A 21,154-nucleotide genomic window follows, 5' to 3' on the forward strand; every position below is an offset into this window, starting at 1 on the left:
AGGAAACCAAGAGAGCTTTAGGTTTTCATAATAAGTGACTGGGAAGATAGGTGACATTAATAGGAATATGACTGTCAGGAGATGGATATGTAGGCAAGGTTGATCAATTTGGCTTGGGACCTATTTAATCTTTCAAATGTTTTATAATTAAAATTTTCAAACATAGAGAAAAACTGAGAGAATAGGGTATTAAAGCCCTATACCCATTACCCAGCTCAACGATTATCAACTCACGGCCAATCTCGGTTCATCAAGAGCCTTACCTAGTCCTCCTTTCCCCTTTCCCCAACTGGATTATTTCAAAGTAAATCCCATAAATACGATACCATCCATAAACACTTCAGTATCTATTTCTAAAAGATACTCTTCACATAGCCACATACAATTATCTTAACTAAAATATTAACATTAAGCCTTTAATGCCATCAAATACTTAATGTCATCAGTAAGTATTCAAATTTCCTCATGTCCTCCTTGTTTATTTATAGTTGATTGGTTAAAAGCAGGACCAGATAAACAGATCAACTGAATGCAAGATTCTGTCTAAAACAGCCATATGGAGATATCAAGCAGGCAACCGAAATTTGGGGTCCAAAACTCAATGAAGAGGTAAAGGCCAGGAATACAGATTTAGAAATCATCTTCCCCGAGTGAATGATATTTGAATAAATGAAACTACTGAGTAGATATCATAAGGGGAGAATACAGCAATAAAAATGGCCCAAGGATAGAACCTTGACGAACAACTACATTCAGGAAGAAAAGAAAGAGACCCCTGGGATGGGGATGGGAGGGAGCAGTTTGAGAAACAGATGAAAAGTTGAAAAGGAAAACAAGATAGCAGATGTCACTGGAGCCAAAAACTGAAAACGCTGCACAGAGGGAGGACCACACAGTTTTACTCAATGTTTTCCATCAAAAGAGTCTTGGGCTAAGACTCGGTCCCTGCTCTATTGTATGACTTTCTAGCTGTGTTACACATTAAGCAAATCATATCCGTAAACCCAAAATTCTTCAGATGTAAAAAACGGATAACACCAGTCCTTCCAATTAAAAGGCTGCTATAGGGGCGCCTGGGTGGCGCAGTCGGTTGAGCGTCCGACTTCAGCCAGGTCACGATCTCAGGTTCCGTGAGTTCGAGCCCCGCGTCAGGCTCTGGGCTGATGGCTCGGAGCCTGGAGCCTGTTTCGATTCTGTGTCTCCCTCTCTCTCTGCCCCTCCCCCATTCATGCTCTGTCTCTCTCTGTCCCAAAAATAAAAAAAATAAAAAATAAAAAAAAAAAAAGGCTGCTATGAAGGGGCGCCTGGGTGGCTCAGTCAGTCGGTTAAGCATCTGACTTTGGCTCAGGTCATGATCTCATGGTCCATGGATTTAGGCCCTACATCGGGCTACGTGCTGACAGCTCTGAACCTGGAGCCTGTTTCAGATTCTGTGTCTCCCTCTCTCTCTGCCCCTCCCCCACTCACACTCTGTGTCTGTCTCTCTCTCAAAAATAAACATTTTAAAAAAAGTTTAAGGGGCGCCTGGGTGGCTCAGTCGGTTAAACGGCCGACTTCGGCTCAGGTCATGATCTCACGGTCCGTGGGTTCGAGCCCCGCGTCAGGCTCTGTGCTGAAAGCTCAGAGCCTGGAGCCTGTTTCAGATTCTGTGTCTCCCTCTCTCTGACCCTCCCCCATTCATGCTCTGTCTCTCTCTGTCTCAAAAATAAATGTTAAAAAAAAAAAAAAAAAAAATTTAAAAAAAAAAAAAGTTTAAAAAATAAACAAGTAAAAGGCTGCTATGAGGATCAAATGAGAATGGATATATGTGAAGAAGGCCTTTGTTGACTGCAAAGCATTGGACAAATATGAGACACTATTCACTCAATAAATCTTTACTGTTTTTATTAATGTGAAAATAAGACCTAACTGTTGAATGGAGGATTTAAAGTTTCTAATATTAAAAAAATGCCGAATTTTAAAGTACATAACTCTTCAAGAGTCTCATAAGGGCTAGCTTTCATGAGCATCTACTTTGTGTGCTGGGCCCTGTTCTAAATCCTCCACATACCTTAACTCATTTGATCATCACAAACTCCTATGACATAGGTACTACAATGTGCCTTGGTTTACAGATGAGGAAGCTAAGGCTGAGAGGAGCAAACTAACTTGCCCTAGGTCACACAGCCAGAAAGCAGCTGACCCAAAGCTCAAGCCAAGTCTTTCTCCTATGCATGATTCAGGACTGACCTCTTAATCACCACACCAAAGTTCCTCTTAAAAATATGCCTTGAAGGGCACCTGCCTGGCTCAGTTGGTGGAACTTGCAACTCTTGATCTCCAGGTCGTGAGTTCAAGCCCCAAGTTGGGATTAGGAGCTTACTTTTAAAAAAAGCTAAAAAATAAAAATCAGTGGAAAAAATATGCCTTGGAAAATTAGAAGATCGCCATATTATGACCCTAATGAACTGCAGATCTAGGCATTGGGCATCAATGCAACTATCATCACAGAGAAAACCAGACATTACGTGGCTCCTGAAGTTAATTTTGTCCCCCACCCCACCCCAAACTGAACCTTAATCAAACAAAGCTTTTAGATTAGGGTTATGGTTGCCAGATAAAATTCAGGAAGCCCAGTTAAAATCACATTTTAGTTATTAAATTTTTTTTTTTTTCAACGTTTTTTATTTATTTTTGGGACAGAGAGAGACACAGGATGAGCGGGGGAGGGGCAGAGAGAGAGGGAGACACAGAATCGGAAACAGGCTCCAGGCTCCGAGCCATCAGCCCAGAGCCTGACGCGGGGCTCGAACTCACGGACTCACGGACCGCAAGATCGTGACCTGGCTGAAGTCGGACGCTTAACCGACTGCGCCACCCAGGCGCCCAATCACATTTTAGTTAAACGACAAATAATTTTCTTAGTGTAAGCATGTCCTATGCAATATTTGGTATGTCCCATGCATTGTATTTGGGATATACTTTTTCTAGAAAGTATTCAATATTCATCTGAAATTCACTCTTAACTGGATGCCCTGTATTTTTATTTGCTAAATCTGACAATCCTACTTTAGATCTAACTACCCATTTATAAGAAGCACAAAGAACAGAGAAACATATTAATTTGAACACTAGATGTTTGATTATATTAAGGAATTAATTTTTCAGTTGTCTAGTTGTATTGTGGGGGTTTTTTTTAAAGAAGCTCTTACCTCTTACAGATACACATTGAAATGTTTTTGGGTGAAATTATATGATGTCCTGAAGGTCCTTCATAACAATCTGGAAAGGAGAGAAATAGAAGGGGTATAGATTTAACAAGACTGGCTTTGAACTCATGACATTGAAGCTTCCTTAAAAAGTACATGTGATTTCAGGGGCACCTGGCAGGCTCAGTCGGTGGAGCACACTACTCTTGCTTCTGAGTTTGAGCCCCATGTTGGGCGTAGAGATTACTTAAAAACAAAATATTTTAAAAAAAACTACATGTGGTTTCATTACACTCTTCTATTTCTGAATGTGTTTGAAATTTCCCTTAATAAAAGTTTTTAAAAGAAACAATACTTAGCACAGTGACTGACATACTGTTAATACTTAATATGTATCTGTTGGCAGGTGAATCATTTGTGTTTTTTTTTAAGAAAACTCTCAGATGGCCATCAAGTGGAAAAGCATTTTGGAAATGAAATTACAAGCATGAATATGCCTGAAAACACAAATTAGATTCGTTTAGGGACCAACTATACTCAAATGGAAACAATAATGAATTTGCCCAGACAAGGGAATTTGTTTACTGAGGACGAAGAGTTGTGAAACTCTGGGCAGAAGAGGTACATACATTACAGGTACTTAATTTTGGTAAACGTAGAAACATTTTTAACCCTCCAAAAAGATGTTATGCAGAAAACAATCTACCTTAGGTTTTCTTCAATATTTACTACTCCAGTGAACTGTTGTGGAAAGCCAGATTAATTTCCTAAAGGCCTTTGGACAGATTTTGAATTTTTTATTTATTTACTTATTTATTTATTTATTTTTAAAGTTTTATTTATTTATTTTTGAGAGAGACCGAGCGAGCAGGGGAGGGACAGTGAAAGAGGGAGACAGAGAATCCCAAGTAGGCTCCGCACTGTCAGCGCAGAGCCTGATGCGGGGCATCGAACTCATGAACTGTGAGACCGTGACCTGAGATGAAAACAAGAGTCAGACACTTAACCAAATGAGCCACCCAGGCACCCCCAGATTTAGAAAATTTTAGTGCTCACATGCAAGTAAATCGCCAAATACTAGAAATTTATGACTTCTCATGCTGAATAATCCATGCACTTGACAGGAGGTCTTTATCAAAAATACAGTATTCGGGCACTTGGGTGGCTCAGTCAGTTGAGCATCCATCCGACTTGGGCTCAGGTCATGATCTCACAGTTTGTGGGTTTGAGCCCCGCATTAGGCTCTGTGCTGACCGCTTGCTCAGAGCCTGGAGCCTACTTCAGATTCTGTGTGTCCTTCTCTCTCTGCCCCACCCCCGCTCACACTTTGTCTCACTCTGTTTCTCAAAAATAAATAAATGTAAAAAAAAACTTTAAGAAAAAAATGCAGCATTATCAGCTTTAAATGCAATCTTGCCTTACATGCTGGGTACATGAGGGCAACCAAACTCAAAAGCAACCTGCATAAGGTTCAGGTTAATGTTTTTAGTGAAGTGCTTAATGTAGGTAAGTGAAATAAACTGTTTATCTTATGCTAAATATTCCACTGCATGGATGCCCTATAACTAATTCAACCATTCTCTTATTGATGGATGTTTCCCACTTTTGCTGTTATAAGACAACAATACATTTAGCCTTACATTCTGGGCCTTTAATTTCTGGGAGAGAGATTATAAGTGGGTTGGCTGAGCCAAGGGTATAAATATTCTTAATTTTAATAGATACTATTTGCATGTATTTTTAAATTAGGGCTACATTGTGGAACGGTGTTTTAAAAATGCAATCACCTAACTACAAGTCAATCACCTTACTAACTTCACTTCCAATGATTAAGTGTATTTCAGCTCTGCTTTAAGTAGAGAACTGGGTTCTTGGACAACCTCTCAATAACAGTGCCTTTGATGTTAAATATCCCGTGGTTTATTCTCCTTCAGAGCATCCTGTTATCAGTAGTTCCAGTTTGGCATACCTTCCTGTACTAGAAAGAAGTGGCATTTTTTTAATGTTTATTTATTAATTTTGAGAGAGGGAGCAGAGACACCGAGAGAGGATCCCAAGTAGGCTCCATACTGACAGCACAGGGCTCAATCCCATGATCCCTGGGATCATGACCTGAGCCGAAATGAGATGCTTCAGACTAAGCTACCCAGGCACCCCAGAAGTGGCATTTTAAACTGTCACTTTGTCAGTCTCTGAATTCTAAATGCCATGTCAATCTGTCCTTAAAACAGTACTTTTTTTGGTAACTTTTCCTTTTACTCTTTGTCCCTCTCATTTTGAAGATCCCTTTATTTGCTGTTCTTCAAATTCAAAAGTAACAAATGCTTATTATAACTAGTGAAACAATGCATTACAAGGATGTAGAAAGACAAAGCTAATCACCTCCACCTCAACCTCCTGATGTAATCTTATTAACAGCCTGCCCAGTCTTCCACAACTCTCCCTGCTCATACAGATCAAACATGCACACATATATAAAATTTTGTTTAGACCACAATATAATCATACTATACACATTATTCTGCAACTTGTTTCACTGAACTATGTATGTCCATATATACATACATATGTTTATATATATGTGACAATGACAATATATAGCATTTAACAAAACACAGTGGAGATACTCGTCTTAAGTTCCTTTCCAGTTCTAAAACTTGTTTTTGTATTCCTTCACAGAACATACCACCACTATAATTATTTGTAATGAATTGTTCAATGTCTTTCTTCCCTGCTAAACTAAGAGCTCCATGAAGGCAGGGGGCCAATTTTGTTCACCACTGTATCTCCAGAATTTAGGTTAGTGCTGCTAGGATAGTAGTTGCCTAATATCTAGTTGTTGTTTCGGTGCCTCAGGAAACCTTCAGTCTATTTAAACTGGGTCACTGTCAATACTCAAAACATTTATCTTTAGGAACTCAGACCCAAGACAGTCACCACTCAATGTTATCTGGATGGAACCTAGTCATTTTAAATATTTGGGGTAAATTGTGTTTTTTAGCAAAAACCCTCGCTACCACAAAAAAAAAAAAAAAGAATTTTAAAAGATCATGTGTTTAACAGAGTTCTGCACTTGTAATTAGGACACCTGGATTCTAGTCTCACTTCCAACATTAATTACTGTGTGGCCTTTAGGAAGTTCCTTTCCTTTCTGGTCCTAGTCTCATTTGTAGTTCTAACATTCATTAATTCCACAAACATGTATTGTCTACTGTGCGCTGGCACTAAGCGAGGTGCCAGTGATACAGGGATGAATAATAGTAATAGCCAACATTTAATGAATGCTTATTCTGTGCTTGGTCTTTTGCTAACGGAGTCATATGCACTCATTTAATCTCCTAGCACCACTGTGATATTTTCTGTACTTTACAAAGGAGGGAACTGAGGCATAGCGAGGTGAAGTAACTTTCCCAGCATACCAAAGGACGCGGTGAAGACAGGATTGGATTCCAGTCAGTGGGGCTTCAGATGCCATTCCAATAACCACAGAAAATCCTTGCCCTCATAATTCGAGGAATATTTCAGTGGCTTGCACTTTGGTCCCAGCCCAGGAATACGGGCTGGCGCACCCTCTCGTCGATATGAAGGTGCAACGATGCAGGAGCACGTGAGAGAAACCACCGAGAAACCTGACACAAGCGCTGCCAGCAGCGATGCTCTACCTCACTCTCGCGGTTTCCACGCCAAGAAGGTGAAGAGGCGGGAGGTGTCAGCGGCTCTTACGCACGCACGCCTCCGGGCGTCCCATTGGATACAGGCAAGCGTGCGGGTCACGCCGGCTAGACGTGCTTCTGTGAACTCCGCGGGAGGCGGGGAATAAAGGAGCGCCGCGTGCGTGCCGGCCCTTCCGACGTCAGCCCGGGCCGGCCGCTCCGCCTGGCCGCGGGTTCCTTTGCCCCGCCCCGCCCCGCCCCGCTACCCGCGCCGTAGCGGCGTTCACTTCCTGGCCCTCCCCACCTTTAGCGAAACCAACGAGAGAACACCGCCTGCAGCTAGAGCAGCCCGACCAGGAGCGTAAGCGTGTGGCGCGCGAACGTGAGAGGAAAGCCGTGCGCGGCTGCGCTTTCCCGCCCCTGAGCCGTTGTAGACGCGGGTGAGTGCTGGGGCGTCGGCCCGCACCCTGCGCGGACCCCGGAGCGGATCGACCCCGCCCCTCTCCTGGGGGAAGGCCTGGGCCCTGGCCCACTCCCAGCATGCTCCACGCCGGATCTCCGGGCAGGTGTTGGGGGTGCAGTAGTTAGTCGGGGAGACCGAGAACTGCCTTCCTGGAGGTGCTGCCTTGGCCCCTCAGTGGGGTTTTGAGGTGACCACGTCCTCCCTCTCGTTTTTCTCTATTTCGTTCTTCTCCCTTTTCCATACTCCATCCAGCCACTTTCACCTTCTAAAAAGATGCCATCTCAGAAACCACTCTGGGAGTTTCTGCTTCATTTATGCCTGTGTGCAGTTTTAAGTTTCCCTCTCCTCTGCAACAAATATCCTATCATGTACATCTTCAGTGTTACATTTTTTTGCCTCCCCTGATGGAAAAAAAAAATCTCCTTAGAATAATTTATGCAAATGATCCATGAGTAGTATCCCCATCAGGAAGAATTCTGATCTAGATATGATATTATCAAACTAAGAGACACGTGTGGATTATCATATATTGGCTAGAAATAATGAAAATTGTATAATATGAAGTGTCAAAATCCTGTATAAATTACTTTTAGAGTGCATCTGAGAATTCTGATACTAAGCAGAGCTTATTTTCTGTCAGTTCTCTTTCTTCATAGAGCTGTGTATTGACCAAGTTCTGTGAGTGACATAGGAAAACCGTCCAGCCTCTTTGCTCACCCTTCCTCCCCCACTCACGAATTACATCTGTCAAACTATTCCACACCTTGTCCTAGTAGAAGTCAAAGTCCATTTCCTCTAGAAGAAAACCAAAGGGGTGGTTTCCTTCTAGCAGGATGTTGATCGTGGGTGCAAAATGTCAATTACGGTTAACAAATCCCATATTTTTTTCATTTGTAGGAAAACAAGGTTATCCAGTAACCCATCTATTAAATTTTCAACAGTATGAATAGAAGCACTGTTCAGATCACTATTCTGTAATAGAAAAAGCATTACACTGATCTCAGGAGATCTGATTGCTGGTTTAGTTCTACCACTGACTGTGTGACTTTGGGTCAGTTACTTAACCTCTGTAGACCCTCTCTTTCCCTATCTGTAAAGTGAGAGAAATGGTATTAGGTGGCTTCTAAGGCTTCTTTCAGCTTTAAGAGACAAAGAGAAAAATCTAAGTAGCTCAGTAGAACATTTCTTGTGAAGATAGAAGATTGGGAAATCTCAACAGTTGTATTTAATGTTGGCTTTTCTTTTAATTTCTGATTGAAATAAAAGTGTAGACTTTAATCTTTTTACTTCCAGAATAAGAAAATGCCTTTGGAGGCAATAAAGATGTTGGTTAATGGTTCTCCAGATATGCCTATATTGAGTCAGTTCTCATCTAAATAATTTAACTATTTTCATTATGGGCTTTTATTACATCAGTTAGTTGGGTTACTGTATCAGAAACCATTTAGTCTTAGGAGCAAAAGAGTAAATATTAACATGTATGGTTTCAATCTCAAGAAATTTGATTTAGATGTACTCAGAACACCTAAGGACAGCAGCCATCAGTTAAATAAAGCACTAGGTTAAGAACAGAAATGCTAGCACAGATGTCATTGGTGATTTGCTAATTATAGGTGGTTCTATCTGTTCAATTTAAGGTTTTGATATAAAGTCCATTCATATCTACAGAAATATTTAAATAATATAAGCAAGCTTGTGAAGTGAAATTCCTTTAAAGAGAATGACGGACTGACAACCTCTACAACATTGATTTTTAGAGTTAATGTTTTGATTTAGTACTTAGTTAATTAAATCCCCGTAGAAGAAGTGCAAAAATGGCCTCCCAGAAAATTCTAGTGCATAGAGGTGTTGTTGGAAAGTTCCAGTTTATACAGAACAGTAATCAGATACCATTGGAAGCTAAAGATTCTTAGACTTCTTGGTATTCTATGCAACTAACTTGATTTCAAACTTGGGAACTTTTTTTAATGTTAAGAGCAAAATGTAAGTCTGTAAGGCATACCAAATCAAATCACTAGACTAATCCTTTTCTATTAAGTATCCTAAGGATCTTTTTTCTTCTTTATAGGAAAAATGCTTTCTGAAAGCAGTTCATTTTTGAAGGGTGTGATGCTCGGAAGCATTTTCTGTGCCTTGATCACTATGCTAGGACACATTAGGATTGGTCATGGAAACAGAATGCACCATGAGCATCATCACCTACAAGCTCCTAATAAAGAAGATATCTCGAAGATTTCAGAGGATGAACGCATGGAGCTCAGTAAGAGCTTTCGAGTATACTGTATCATTCTTGTAAAACCCAAAGATGTGAGTCTTTGGGCTGCAGTGAAGGAGACTTGGACCAAACACTGTGACAAAGCAGAATTCTTCAGTTCTGAAAATGTTAAAGTGTTTGAGTCAATTAACATGGAAACAAATGACATGTGGTTGATGATGAGAAAAGCTTACAAATATGCCTTTGATAAATACAGAGACCAATACAACTGGTTCTTCCTTGCACGCCCCTCTACATTTGCTATTATTGAAAACTTAAAGTATTTTTTGTTAAAAAAGGATCCATCACAACCTTTCTATCTAGGCCACACTATAAAATCTGGAGACCTTGAATACGTGAGTGTGGAAGGAGGCATTGTCTTAAGTATAGAATCCATGAAAAGGCTTAACAGCCTTCTCAGTATCCCTGAAAAGTGTCCTGAACAGGGAGGGATGATTTGGAAGATATCTGAAGATAAGCAGCTAGCAGTCTGCCTGAAATATGCTGGAGTGTTTGCAGAAAATGCAGAAGATTCTGAAGGAAAAGATGTATTTAATACCAAATCCATTGGGCTTTTTATTAAAGAGGCAATGACAAATCACCCCAACCTGGTGGTAGAAGGATGCTGTTCGGATATGGCTGTTACTTTTAATGGACTGACTCCTAATCAGATGCATGTGATGATGTATGGAGTATACCGTCTTAGGGCGTTTGGGCATATTTTCAATGATGCATTGGTCTTCTTACCTCCAAATGGTTCTGACAATGACTGAGAAGTGAAAGAAGAGCATGTGTACAATCACCATGTAGGACAGGTATTGTCACTATTTGCAGTAACAACTGCATGTCCAACACAGCAGTATGTTTCTTTTCCTTTTTTTACTTTGGTGGCACTGGTTTAATGGCACATTAAAGTTTAGTGGTACATTTTAAATAGGGTGGTTTTTTCCCCTTAATACACATGTGAAAACGTCAAACATGTTGGAAAGAAATGTTTTAAGAATAATTTTGCAAATAAAAGATATTTATAAATATTATATTTATGTGATAAATTCTAAATTATGAATCTGTGGCACATATTTTTGCTGATCCGTTAAAAAATTTAACATGTCTTTTTAGCTTTCTAAGATACGTGAATGAAATCTCTAGTTGTGAATTTGTGATTAAAACTTTCAGCTATGTGTTTCCATTACTTGTAATGCTGATATATGTTCTGAACTTTTGCAAGGGCCCATGGATTGCTTTCTCAAAATACACAACCAAGCCACAAAGGAAATAAATGTTCCCAACTAATGTTACAGTGAAAGTGGAATTGCGTCCCTGGGAGAAAAAGTGAAAATGATCTATAAAGGTTAATAATTTCACCAGGAGCTAATTTAGTGGCACTCTTCAGCATACACAAGCTCAGTGTAACTCTCTTCTACTTCTCTGTGCAGATACTGAAATAGGAGTGGTCACTATGAAGAATCTAATTTCATTTAACATTTAACTGTGTTGTTTCCCACTTTATCAAGCTCTTGGCTGTGGTTTGGATAAAAATACTTGAGTGTTCTTTACTGCTGCTGGGCGGATGAGTTCTTTGGAAGTCTTTGAAGAACTTGTTTTGGTAATCTGGCAGTAGAGTCTGCCTTGGTTTTTCTTTACCTGTTAAAATTCTGAGATTTTTCCCATGTTCATAGTTGCATCCTATCCAATGGTTTTGGGTGTGGAGGCCTTAACCTCACCAGTCACCTTGGATTACCATACCATTTGCCTAATTTCAGTGGCTACACAGAAGCTTTATCCACTGGTGGATATAATAGTTCTTGTGCTTATAAATGTGTGAAGTACTTGGAACTAATTTGTCCTATAATCAGGCCTGCACATGCTATATTAAGTCAGATCCATAAGCCCCCGCCCCCCATAGGGTGTGAGACCATGACATTTTAGAGATCAATATTTGCCGTAACTGGCCTCATGATGTTAATGGTCTCCCACAGCTTTTGCAAACCAGAAAGAATTTCCTCGAGGGCCTCGGGCTTCAAATTATTATTGATCATCAGAATGGTGTGGAAAGCACTTTTTAAAAATTGCTCTGATATTCCTTATTGGGGTTTTTGGTTAAAATGAAGAATTGTTAATTTTTAAAAATAATAAAAATCTCTTTGTCAAGCACCCTAATATGTGGTCTCAGATGCAATTAATACAGATCAAGTCATGTTTGGTGTAAGTACAATGATAAACAGTATCACCCTGAGTGTGACACCCAGTTTAGAAGTGTCAACCGTGGGGCGCCTGGGTGGCTCAGTCGGTTAAGCGGCCGACTTCGGCTCAGGTCATGATCTCGCAGTCCGTGAGTTCAAGCCCCGGGTTGGGCTCTGTGCTGACAGCTCAGAGCCTGGAGCCTGTTTCAGATTCTGTGTCTCCCTCTCGCTGACCCTCCCCTGTTCATGCTCTGTCTCTCTCTGTCTCAAAAATAAATAAAAACGTTAAAGAAAAAATTTAGAAGTGTCAACCGTGCCCCAGCAATATATTTTTTTAATTATGCATTTATCAGCTTCAATTATATTAGTATATTAAGGTGTAATTGTAATAAATATATCAAAGAATGCATCCCATTGTTTGATTTCCTAGTGGGTGCTAAGATAATAATTGCTTTTATTTTTTTTAATGTTTATTTTATTTTTGAGAGAGAGTGACAGTGTGAGCAGGGGAGGGAGAGGGAGACCTAGATTCTGAAGCAGACTCCAGGCTCTGAGCCGTCAGCACAGAGCCTTACACGGGGCTCAAACTGCAAGATCATGACCTGAACTGAAGTGAGACACTTAACCAACTGAGCCACCCAGGCGCCTCAGGTAACAATTGCTTTTTAAACCAAATGGATGCTCTTCAGGGGTGCCTGGCTTGCTCAGTTGGTACAGCATGCCAACTTGATCTTGGAATTGTGAGTTTGAGCCCCACATGGGGTGTTGAGATTACTTAAAAAATTTTTTAGGGGCACCTGGTTGGCTCAGTCGGTTAAGTATCTGACTTCGGTTCAGGTCATGATCTCGGTTCATGAGTTTGAACCCCACGTCGGGCTCTGTGCTGAGAGCTCAGAGCCTGGGGCCTACTTCGGATTCTCTGTCTCCCTGTCTCTCTGCCATCCCCAGCTCGTGCTCTGTCTCTCTCTGTCTCTCTCAAAATTAAACATTAAAAAAACTTTAATAAAAAATTTTAAAAATTTTTGAAATAAACCAAATTGATGCTTTTGGTTGTATTTTTATACACAAGTATTCCTTTATAAAATATTATTTGTCTTAAATAATATGCTGCCTCAGGGCACCTGGGTGGCACAATTAAACGTCTGACTCTGCATCAGGCCATGATCTCACGGTTTGTGGGTTCAAGCCCCACGTCAGGCTCTGTGCTGACAGCTCAGAGCCTGGAGCATGCTTCAGATTCTGTGTCTCCATCTCTCTGCCTCTTTCTCTCTCTCTCTCTCTCTCTCTCTCTCTCTCAAAAATAAACATTTTTTTTAAAAAGAGGAAAAATAGGGGCACCTGGGTGGCTCAGTCGGTTAAGCGTCCGACTTCAGCTCAGGTCATGATCTCACGGTCCGTGAGTTCGAGCCCCGCGTCGGGCTCTGGGCTGATGGCTCAGAGCCTGGAGCCTGCTTCCGATTCTGTGTCTCCCTCTCTCTCTGACCCTCCCCCATTCATGCTCTGTCTCTCTCTGTCTCAAAAATAAATAAAAAAACGTTAAAAAAAATTTTTTAAAAATAATAAAAAGAGGAAAAATAAATAATATGCTGTGTCTTTGAACTTATTTGTACCCAGTCTTGTAGATAAAATCTGAATCAGTAACATAGAAAATAGTATTACTGAGGTCACGGTTACAGTTTTGATCACTGTGCACTCAATAGGCAAAAACTGTAACCCTAACCTCGCTCTGTTATTGGGGACAGAATTGGGAAGAGTGAAAGTTTAATGAAAATTGATCATGGTTGTGAATATATTTTACATATGGCTAGTGGCTACTATAATGAACAACACAGGTCTAACCAATTCCAGAAATGTTAGACCCACTGGGTGAGATGTGAATGAGAGAAAATTTGAAGTTTCTTCTAAAAGTTATTTATCTTGCTGGGTATCTTGAATGCAGTGGAAACTGCAACCTGACTTTTAGCAGGCCCTAGGCCATCTCCTTGTGTGAATTTAATCACTAGATCTTCCTCCTCAAAATGAAAACAATCAGTTTGGAGGAAAATACAGATTAGACCCCTTGCCCTTTTTCTTTTCATGTAGCTAAAAGGTTGCTTATGTATCCAATCTGATTTATAGTGCCCAGATTTTGCTGTAATGCATTTAAACTCATCTTTTGGGCTTTTTTAAAAATGTTTATTTATTTTGAGAGAGAGACAGCAGAGGAGGGACAGAGAGAGGGGAGGAGAGAGAGAACCCCAAGCAGGCTCTACACTGTCAGTGCAGAACCCAACATGGGGTTCAAACTCACAAACTGTGAGATCATGGCTCGAGCCGAAATCAAGAGTTGGACACTTAACCAACTGAACCACACAGGCACCCTTCTTTTGGGCTTTTTTTTTCAAGTTTATTTATTTTGAGGGAAGTTTATTTATTTTGAGAGAGAGGAGGTAGAGAGAATCCCAAGAGGAGGTAGGTAGAATCCCAAGAAGACTCCATGCTGTCAGCATTGAGCCCAACACAGGGCTCAATCCCATGAACCATGAGATCATGACCTGAACCTAAATCAAGAGTTAGACACTTAACCAACTGAGCCACGCAGACACCCTAATTGGGCCTTCTTTTTTTTTTTTTTTAATTTTAATGTTTATTTATTTTTGAGACAGAGAGAGACAGAGCATGAATGGGGGAGGGTCAGAGAGAGGGAGACACAGAATCTGAAACAGGCTCCAGACTCTGAGCGGTCAGCACAGAGCCCGACGCGGGGCTCAAACTCACAGGCCGTGAGATCGTGACCTGAGCCGAAGTCGGACGCTTAACCGACTGAGCCACCCAGGCGCATTTGGGCCTTCTTAAAACAGGGCACACCTGGGGCGCCTGGGTGGCTCAGTCGGCTAAGCATCCGACTTCAGCTCAGGTCACGATCTCACGGCCTGTGAGTTTGAGCCCCGCGTCGGGCTCTGTGCTGACCGCTCAGAGCCTGGAGCCTGTTTCAGATTCTGTGTCTCCCTCTCTCTCTGACCCTCCCCCGTTCATGCTCTATCTCTTTCTGTCTCAAAAATAAATAAACGGTAAAAAAAAAAAAATTAAAAAAACAGGGCACACCTGTATTAGGAAGGTTACCAAAATCACAGAGTCTAGTGATGAGGTACCACTAATTTCCCCTTAATTTTTTAAGAATATTGTGTTCCTGGGGCACCTGGGTGGCTCAGTCGGTTAAGCTTCTGACTTAGGCTCAGGTCATGATCTCACGGTTTGAGTTTGAGCCCCGCATCAGGCTGTGTCTGCGCTGTCAGCAAAGAGCCTGGAGCCTGCTTCACATTGTGTCTCCCTCTCTCTCTGGCCCTACCCCCCCCCAAATAAACATTAAAAAAAAAAGAATACTGTGTTCCTTTTAGTGCTGGCTGACTTGTATTGATGAATTCGATGCAGGATCTGAGTGGTGTCATGAAGAGCTTTATGTTTGTAAGTTTAGCTTTTTTTTTTTGGCATACAAAGAAATTCAGAAATGTTTGCCAACCTCTCCACAAAACAGTCCCCCAAAGTTTAATTAAAAATCACTGAAGGGGATGGGGCGCCTGGGTAGCTCAGTCGGTTAAGCATCCAACTTTGGCTCAGGTCATGATCTCGCGGTCTGTGGGTTCAAGCCCCGCGTCGGGCTCTGTGCTGACAGCTCAGAGCCTGGAGACTGCTTCAGATTCTGTGTCTCCCTCTCTCTCTCTGCCCCTCCCCTGCTCATGCTCTGTCTCTCTCTGTTTCTCAATAAGAAATATTTTAAAAATTTTTTTTAAATCACTCAAGGGGCTCCTGGGTGATTCAACCGGTTAAGTGTCCAACTCTTGATTTCAGCTCAGGTGATGATCTCATGGTGGTGAGATTGAGCCCTACATTGGGCTCCATGCTGGGTTCTGCACTGGGCGTGGAGCCTTTTTTTTTTTTTTTTTAATTTACATTCAAGTTAGTTAGCATATAGTGCAACAATGATTTCAGGAGTGGATTCCTTAATGCCCCTTACCCATTTAGCCCATCCCCCCTCCCACACCCCCTCCAGTAACCCTCTGTTTGTTCTCCATATTTATGAGTCTCTTATGTTTTGTCTTCCTCCTTGTTTTTATATTATTTTTGCTTCCCTTCCCTTATGTTCCTCTGTTTTGTATCTTAAAGTCCTCATATGAGTGAAGTCATATGATACTTGTCTTTCTCTAATTTTACTCCAGTTCCATCCATGTAGTTGCAAATGGCAAGCTTTCATTCTTTTTCATTGCCGAGTAATACTCCAGTGTGTGTGTGTGTGTGTGTATACACCACATATTCTTTATCCATTCATCCATTGATGGAAATTTGGGCTCTTTCCATACTTTGGCTATTGTTGATAGTGTTGCTATAAACATTGGGGTGCACGTGCCCCTTCAAAACAGCATACCTGTATCCCTTGGATAAATACCTAGTAGTGCAATTGCTGGGTTATAGGGTAGTTCTATGTTTAATTTTTTGAGGAACCTCCATACTGTTTTCCAGAGTGGCTGTACCAGTTTGCATTCCCACCAACAATGCAAAAGAGATCTTCTTTCTCCGCATCCTTGCCAACATCTGTCGTTGCCTGAGTTGTTAATGTTAGCCATTGTGACAGGTGTGCAGTGGTATCTCATTGTGGTTTTGATTTGTATTTCCCTGATGATGAGTGATGTGGAGCATTTTTTCATGTGTCAGTTGGCCATCTGGATGTCTTCTTTGGAGAAGTGTCTATTCATGTCTTTTGCCCCTTTCTTCACTGGATTATTTGTTTTTTGGGTGTTGAGTTGGATAAGTTCTCTATTGATTTTGGATACTAACCCTTTATCTGATATGTCATTTGCAAATATCTTCTCCCATTGCATCGGTTGCCTTTTAGTTTTGCTGATTGTTTCCTTCCTGTGCAGAAGATTTTATTTTGATGAGGTCCCAGTAGTTCACTTTTGCTTTTGTTTCCCTTGCCTCTGGAAACTTGTTGAGTAAGAAGTTGCTGTGGCCAAGGTCAAAGAGGTTTTTGCTTGCTTTCTCCTGGAGGATTTTGATGGCTTCCTGTCTTACATTTAGGTCTTTCATCCATTTTGAAGTCTGGAGCCTGCTTTAGATTCTCTCTCTCCCTCTCCCTGTGCCCCTCCCCCCCCTCAAAAAATAAAAAATTATCACTCAATAATTCCAATATCATCAAGGATAAAATTAAGTATTTAAAGGATAATGGGGGAAATGACTTGTTTAGTAAGTACGAAATGATGGTATAAATCTGAAGTTTCTACCATAATTTTAATATTTAATGGGTTTTGAGAGACAGACTCAGGGGGAGGGGTAGAGAGAAAGGGGGACAGAAGATCCAAAGCGGACTCTGTCCTGATGGCAGAGAGCCTGAAGCGGGGCTCAAACTCACCGCTCAAACTCACGAACCGCGAGATCATGACCTGAAGTTGATCGCTTAACCAACTGAGCCACCTAGACGCCCCTACTATAATTTTATTTTTTTGAGGGGGAAAGGGGTAAGAAAGAGGGAGAGAGAGAATCCCAAGCAGGCTCCAGGCTCCACATTATCAGGGTGGAGCCGACACGGGGCTCAAACCCATGAATGGTGAGATCATAACCTGAGCCTAAGTAGGAAGCTTACAGACTTTAAAATTACCATAATTTTTTTTTTAAAAAAGATAAATCTACCTTTGGGGCGCCTGGCTGGCTCAGTCAGAGAAACGTGCGACTCTTGACTTTGGGGTCATGAGTTTGAGCCCCAGGTTGGGTGTGAAGGTTACTTAAATAAACTTTAAAAAAAGATAAATCCACCTTTATTAGTGAGACATCTGTACAACATAATGTTCCTTGCATAAACAGAGTGTCTATCACCTCATCACTAGGCCTGGTATTTTGTGGAAAGCAAAAGAGGCCCAAAGTCATATAATTCATACAAAGAGTCAATCACTTCATGTAAGCTCTGCATGAGCAATAAAACAAGCTATAGTTTATTATTAGAATATGGTGGTCCTTTTGCCATCAAAGTCCTCAATTTGATAAATACTCATAATTCTCATTTCTTTCATAGTTTTCACTAATTCCATGCAAGAATGGCCATATTTGATTATGCTGTTGCTTTGGCAATTTGGCAAAAGCTTTGACAGGAAGAACAGACCTAAAAAGAAGACTCAGATTTTCAACAGATGCATGGATGGATGGGAGTGATGGAGGAAGGATGCCCTTAATGGGATGGGCTTGCCTTTTTCTTTAAAAACAACATGAATGCTTTGATCTAGTGAGTGACTGATAAGAGACATCCAGGGGCGCCTGGATGGCTCAGTTAAGCATCTGACTTTGGCTCAGGTCATGATCTCACAGTTTGTGGGTTTGAGCCCTGTGTCAGTACTGTGCTGACAGCTCAGAGCCTGGAGCCTGCTTCGGATTCTATGTCTCCCTCTCTGCCCCTCCCCCACTCTCTCTCTCTCTCAAAAATAAAAATATATATTAAAAAAAGACATCCACATAGGTACTAAGTGTTGGATAAACGGGGATGTTCTAATAGTCAAAACAGAACCCCCATACCATCTGAGAGGAAAGGGGAAAAACTGGTCGTAGCTTGATGGAGGAGTGAATACTGGCACCGGGAATCTTCCTTTCTGTACTTACCACTCTAAGGCACTCGAATCTAGAGGAACTTCCAGGGAATACTGCCTATTCTCCAGTCCAGTGCCATGCAATAGAAATATGTGAGCCACGTGAGTTGTTTTAAATTTTCTAGTAGCCACATTAAAAAAGTAAAGACATGGGTGAAATTACTTTTAGTATTTTATTTTACCCAGTGTATCCAAAATGTTGTCATTTCAACATGTAACCAGAAAATAAATTAATGTGCTAGTTTACATTTTTTATTAAGTCTGAAATCCAGTATGTATTTTATAGTTATAGCACATTTCTAACCAATTCCAGAAGTATAAGCCCCCCACCCCCCACCCCAAGGCTAGTACGTGAATGGGAGAAAACTTGAAGGTTCTTCCCAAAGTCCTATTTGTTTCTCTGGTTGTCTTGAATGCTATGTCAATTGCAACCTGACTTTTAGCAGGCCCCAGGCCATTTCCTTGCATGGACCTTCCTTCTGAAAATTAAATCTCTGGATCTAGAGCAATATATAGATTAGACCCCTCAGCTTTTTTTCCTTAGATTACAACTGAACCAAACTGCTCCTGTCATTAATTTTCATATTCACTAATCCTTTCCCCTATTTACCTTCTGAATATATGGATAGTCATAAAGCAGCTGCTAGCCCTGCCTTTGCACATTATAATCTCCCCCACGTGACTAACCCTCCCCATTATATCCTTTTCTAAAAAGATCCGCAAAGGCTCCTAAATGGCCTAACCTTTAAATGGTCACAAATCACATGGCTTGAAGGTGACTAATGGAAAAAGTTCAGTCCTCAGGACTGAGTCCACAATTTCAGAAGGTTCTCCCCCACATACCCCGCTGATGAGGGGGAAAGAGAAATTCCCTCAGAAGCACAGATAAGACACTGTGTAAGCAACCCATTCTTCTCACCTTCAAATCCTACCCATATTTTCCCCACTGTGGAACAGAGGCCAGGCCAATTTACACTCCTCTCCAATAACCCATAAACAAAGATCGGGATACGACTGTGGGCTGAGGTTAACATTTTATGAAACGTGAGAGGAGACTTTCTGCAAGACAGGGTTTGCAGTGAGGCAGTCGTAGGTTCAAATCCCAATTCTGTCATTTATTAGTTATGTATCTTCAGGTGCCTTAGTTTCCTCATTTGTAAAATGCGAATTCAAATCTACCTCACAGAATCATCATAAAGATTAAGCAAGATACTGCAAGTAGAGCTTGTGCATATAGTAGGCACCAGGGAATGTTATTTACCTTTCCCTCTTAGCCATTTGAACAAATTAACTAGCACTTCACACAGCTAAATATGGATCAATCCTTTTTATTAAATACCTAGATGGTAAAATATTAAAATGTTGATGTGAATAATAGCTGGTATTGAATATTCAAATTCTAAGGGAACTCCTTAATTAAGTTTTAAGATAACATCTGTACATATAATCTGTGCCATGCAATAAAACAGCTCTTCCTCAAACAGCTTTTTTTATAAAGTCAATATGTTTTCAGGAGAAATTCAGAAGTTGCTTTTAAGAACATTAACTGAGAGCGAGTTCCCCTTTCACAGCAAATTAGACATTAGAGCCAAAACTGCCCAAATCAGTATGGTTCCTATCTCTTCAGACTTTAATCAAGATGTTTCTCTTTATATTGGCAAAAACCACTGCTTAAGTGGGACTCCTGCATCCCCAGTAAATGTAACTGGGCATTTGGTAGTTGGGAGAAAATTGGGTTTGACAACACCCAGAAGCTCATGAGGCCATGTGCCTTCTTCTCTCAGACTTCCGCATTTGGGGGCAAGAAAGGGGAGTTACTTTGTTGACTTCTTTCAAACATTTTACAAAATATTAAATTTGTACCTTGTAAATCACAACATAAAATAAGTACAGGGCTAAGTATCCACATTTTACTAGATTTTAGACCTACTATTTTTAAAACAGAATAAAGCACTGCCATTGACAAATATTTTCTAATCCTGGGCTTTTTGAAAGCTATTTAGGAGAAATTAATTTGATGAGTTAGAGACAGCCATTATCCCACTAAATGAAACTGTTTCTACTCTATATTCACATACATTTCAGGCTGAACTTTCTGAAATCTAAAATGCTTACACAAGCAAACTTCAGAAAGATCTTAGTCATGCAAAAGCATACTTTTTCCTAATCCTAGATAAACCAACTCTCTAAGAAACCTTCCAGAGCCTACAGGGCAAAAAGGACTCTCCTCCCATCCTCCTCATCCTATCCAACCTAGTCCAGATGTTTAAATGAACAGTGAAGTTTGGCTTTACAAAGTGAATTCTGAATGGGGCAGCTTTTGACCTGATGAAAACAGTACCCAGACCAAGAAGTGCATACAAAATCAGATCATGAGAAACTAAAAATTATTAAGACATCAGTGTGTAGAAACAGACATTTCAAGCCCTGATAGAAAGTGCACAGCTCCTTTTAAAAGTTGTCTCAAATTTAAGCTCAGTCACAGGTAGTATCAATCCAACATGCAGTTTCATCACAAAATCATCTCACTGGTTTGCAAATTTCCAAGCCTGGGGGGGCTTTATCATGCATCAGCCTAGGACAACCCCAGCATTTGGCGACAAAGACAGAAAGTCTCCTTTTGAAATAGAAAAGTGGAAAGAATAAAAACAGATTGCCCGACCTCAAAAGTCTCCCCAGTATGGCTTTCCCTGAGGCAAAAAGGGAACTGAATTTGATTTGTTTTCAAGGAGTATGTTTGGAGAAATGGAACTTCCTCCAAGCAAGCGCTTACATGATTTATTGCTTAAAACGGTCTTTTGCTCA

The 21,154-nt window shown here is 40.8% G+C and overlaps 1 protein-coding gene and 1 long non-coding RNA gene across 4 annotated transcripts in view; one reads left to right on the forward strand and one right to left on the reverse strand.

Moving 5' to 3' along the window:
* The window catches only part of LOC109250732 (uncharacterized), a 32,767-nt gene extending 25,860 nt beyond the window's left edge, over window positions 1–6,907 (reverse strand). For both annotated transcript variants that reach the window (XR_002073149.2, XR_002073148.2), the window contains exons 1-2: window positions 6,608–6,907; window positions 3,192–3,261 (exon numbers count right to left, since the gene is read on the reverse strand). This is a non-coding gene — a long non-coding RNA (uncharacterized LOC109250732). The remainder of the gene's footprint in view (window positions 1–3,191; window positions 3,262–6,607) is intronic.
* A 162-nt stretch (window positions 6,908–7,069) lies between these two features.
* Window positions 7,070–11,718, forward strand: C1GALT1C1 (C1GALT1 specific chaperone 1). 2 transcript variants are annotated; one of them, XM_019421829.2, is made up of 2 exons: window positions 7,070–7,281; window positions 9,373–11,718. In XM_019421829.2, the coding sequence occupies exon 2, from the start codon at window positions 9,378–9,380 to the stop codon at window positions 10,329–10,331; it is 954 nt and encodes a 317-aa protein (XP_019277374.1). In that variant the 5' UTR covers window positions 7,070–7,281; window positions 9,373–9,377; the 3' UTR covers window positions 10,332–11,718. The 2 variants fall into 2 exon arrangements, with proteins under 2 accessions (XP_019277374.1, XP_019277375.1); XM_019421830.2 differs by lacking the exon at window positions 7,070–7,281 and adding an exon at window positions 7,288–7,491.
* The last annotated feature ends 9,436 nt before the right edge of the window (window positions 11,719–21,154 follow it).

Source organism: Panthera pardus, unplaced genomic scaffold (genome assembly GCF_024362965.1).
Source record: "Panthera pardus isolate Hobbes unplaced genomic scaffold, ASM2436296v1 HiC_scaffold_27, whole genome shotgun sequence".
Lineage (NCBI taxonomy): Eukaryota > Metazoa > Chordata > Mammalia > Carnivora > Felidae > Panthera > Panthera pardus.

Bases quoted from the DNA above. Each gene is read 5' to 3' on its own strand.
- C1GALT1C1 (XM_019421829.2), top strand. From the start codon at position 9,378: ATGCTTTCTGAAAGCAGTTCATTTTTGAAGGGTGTGATGCTCGGAAGC.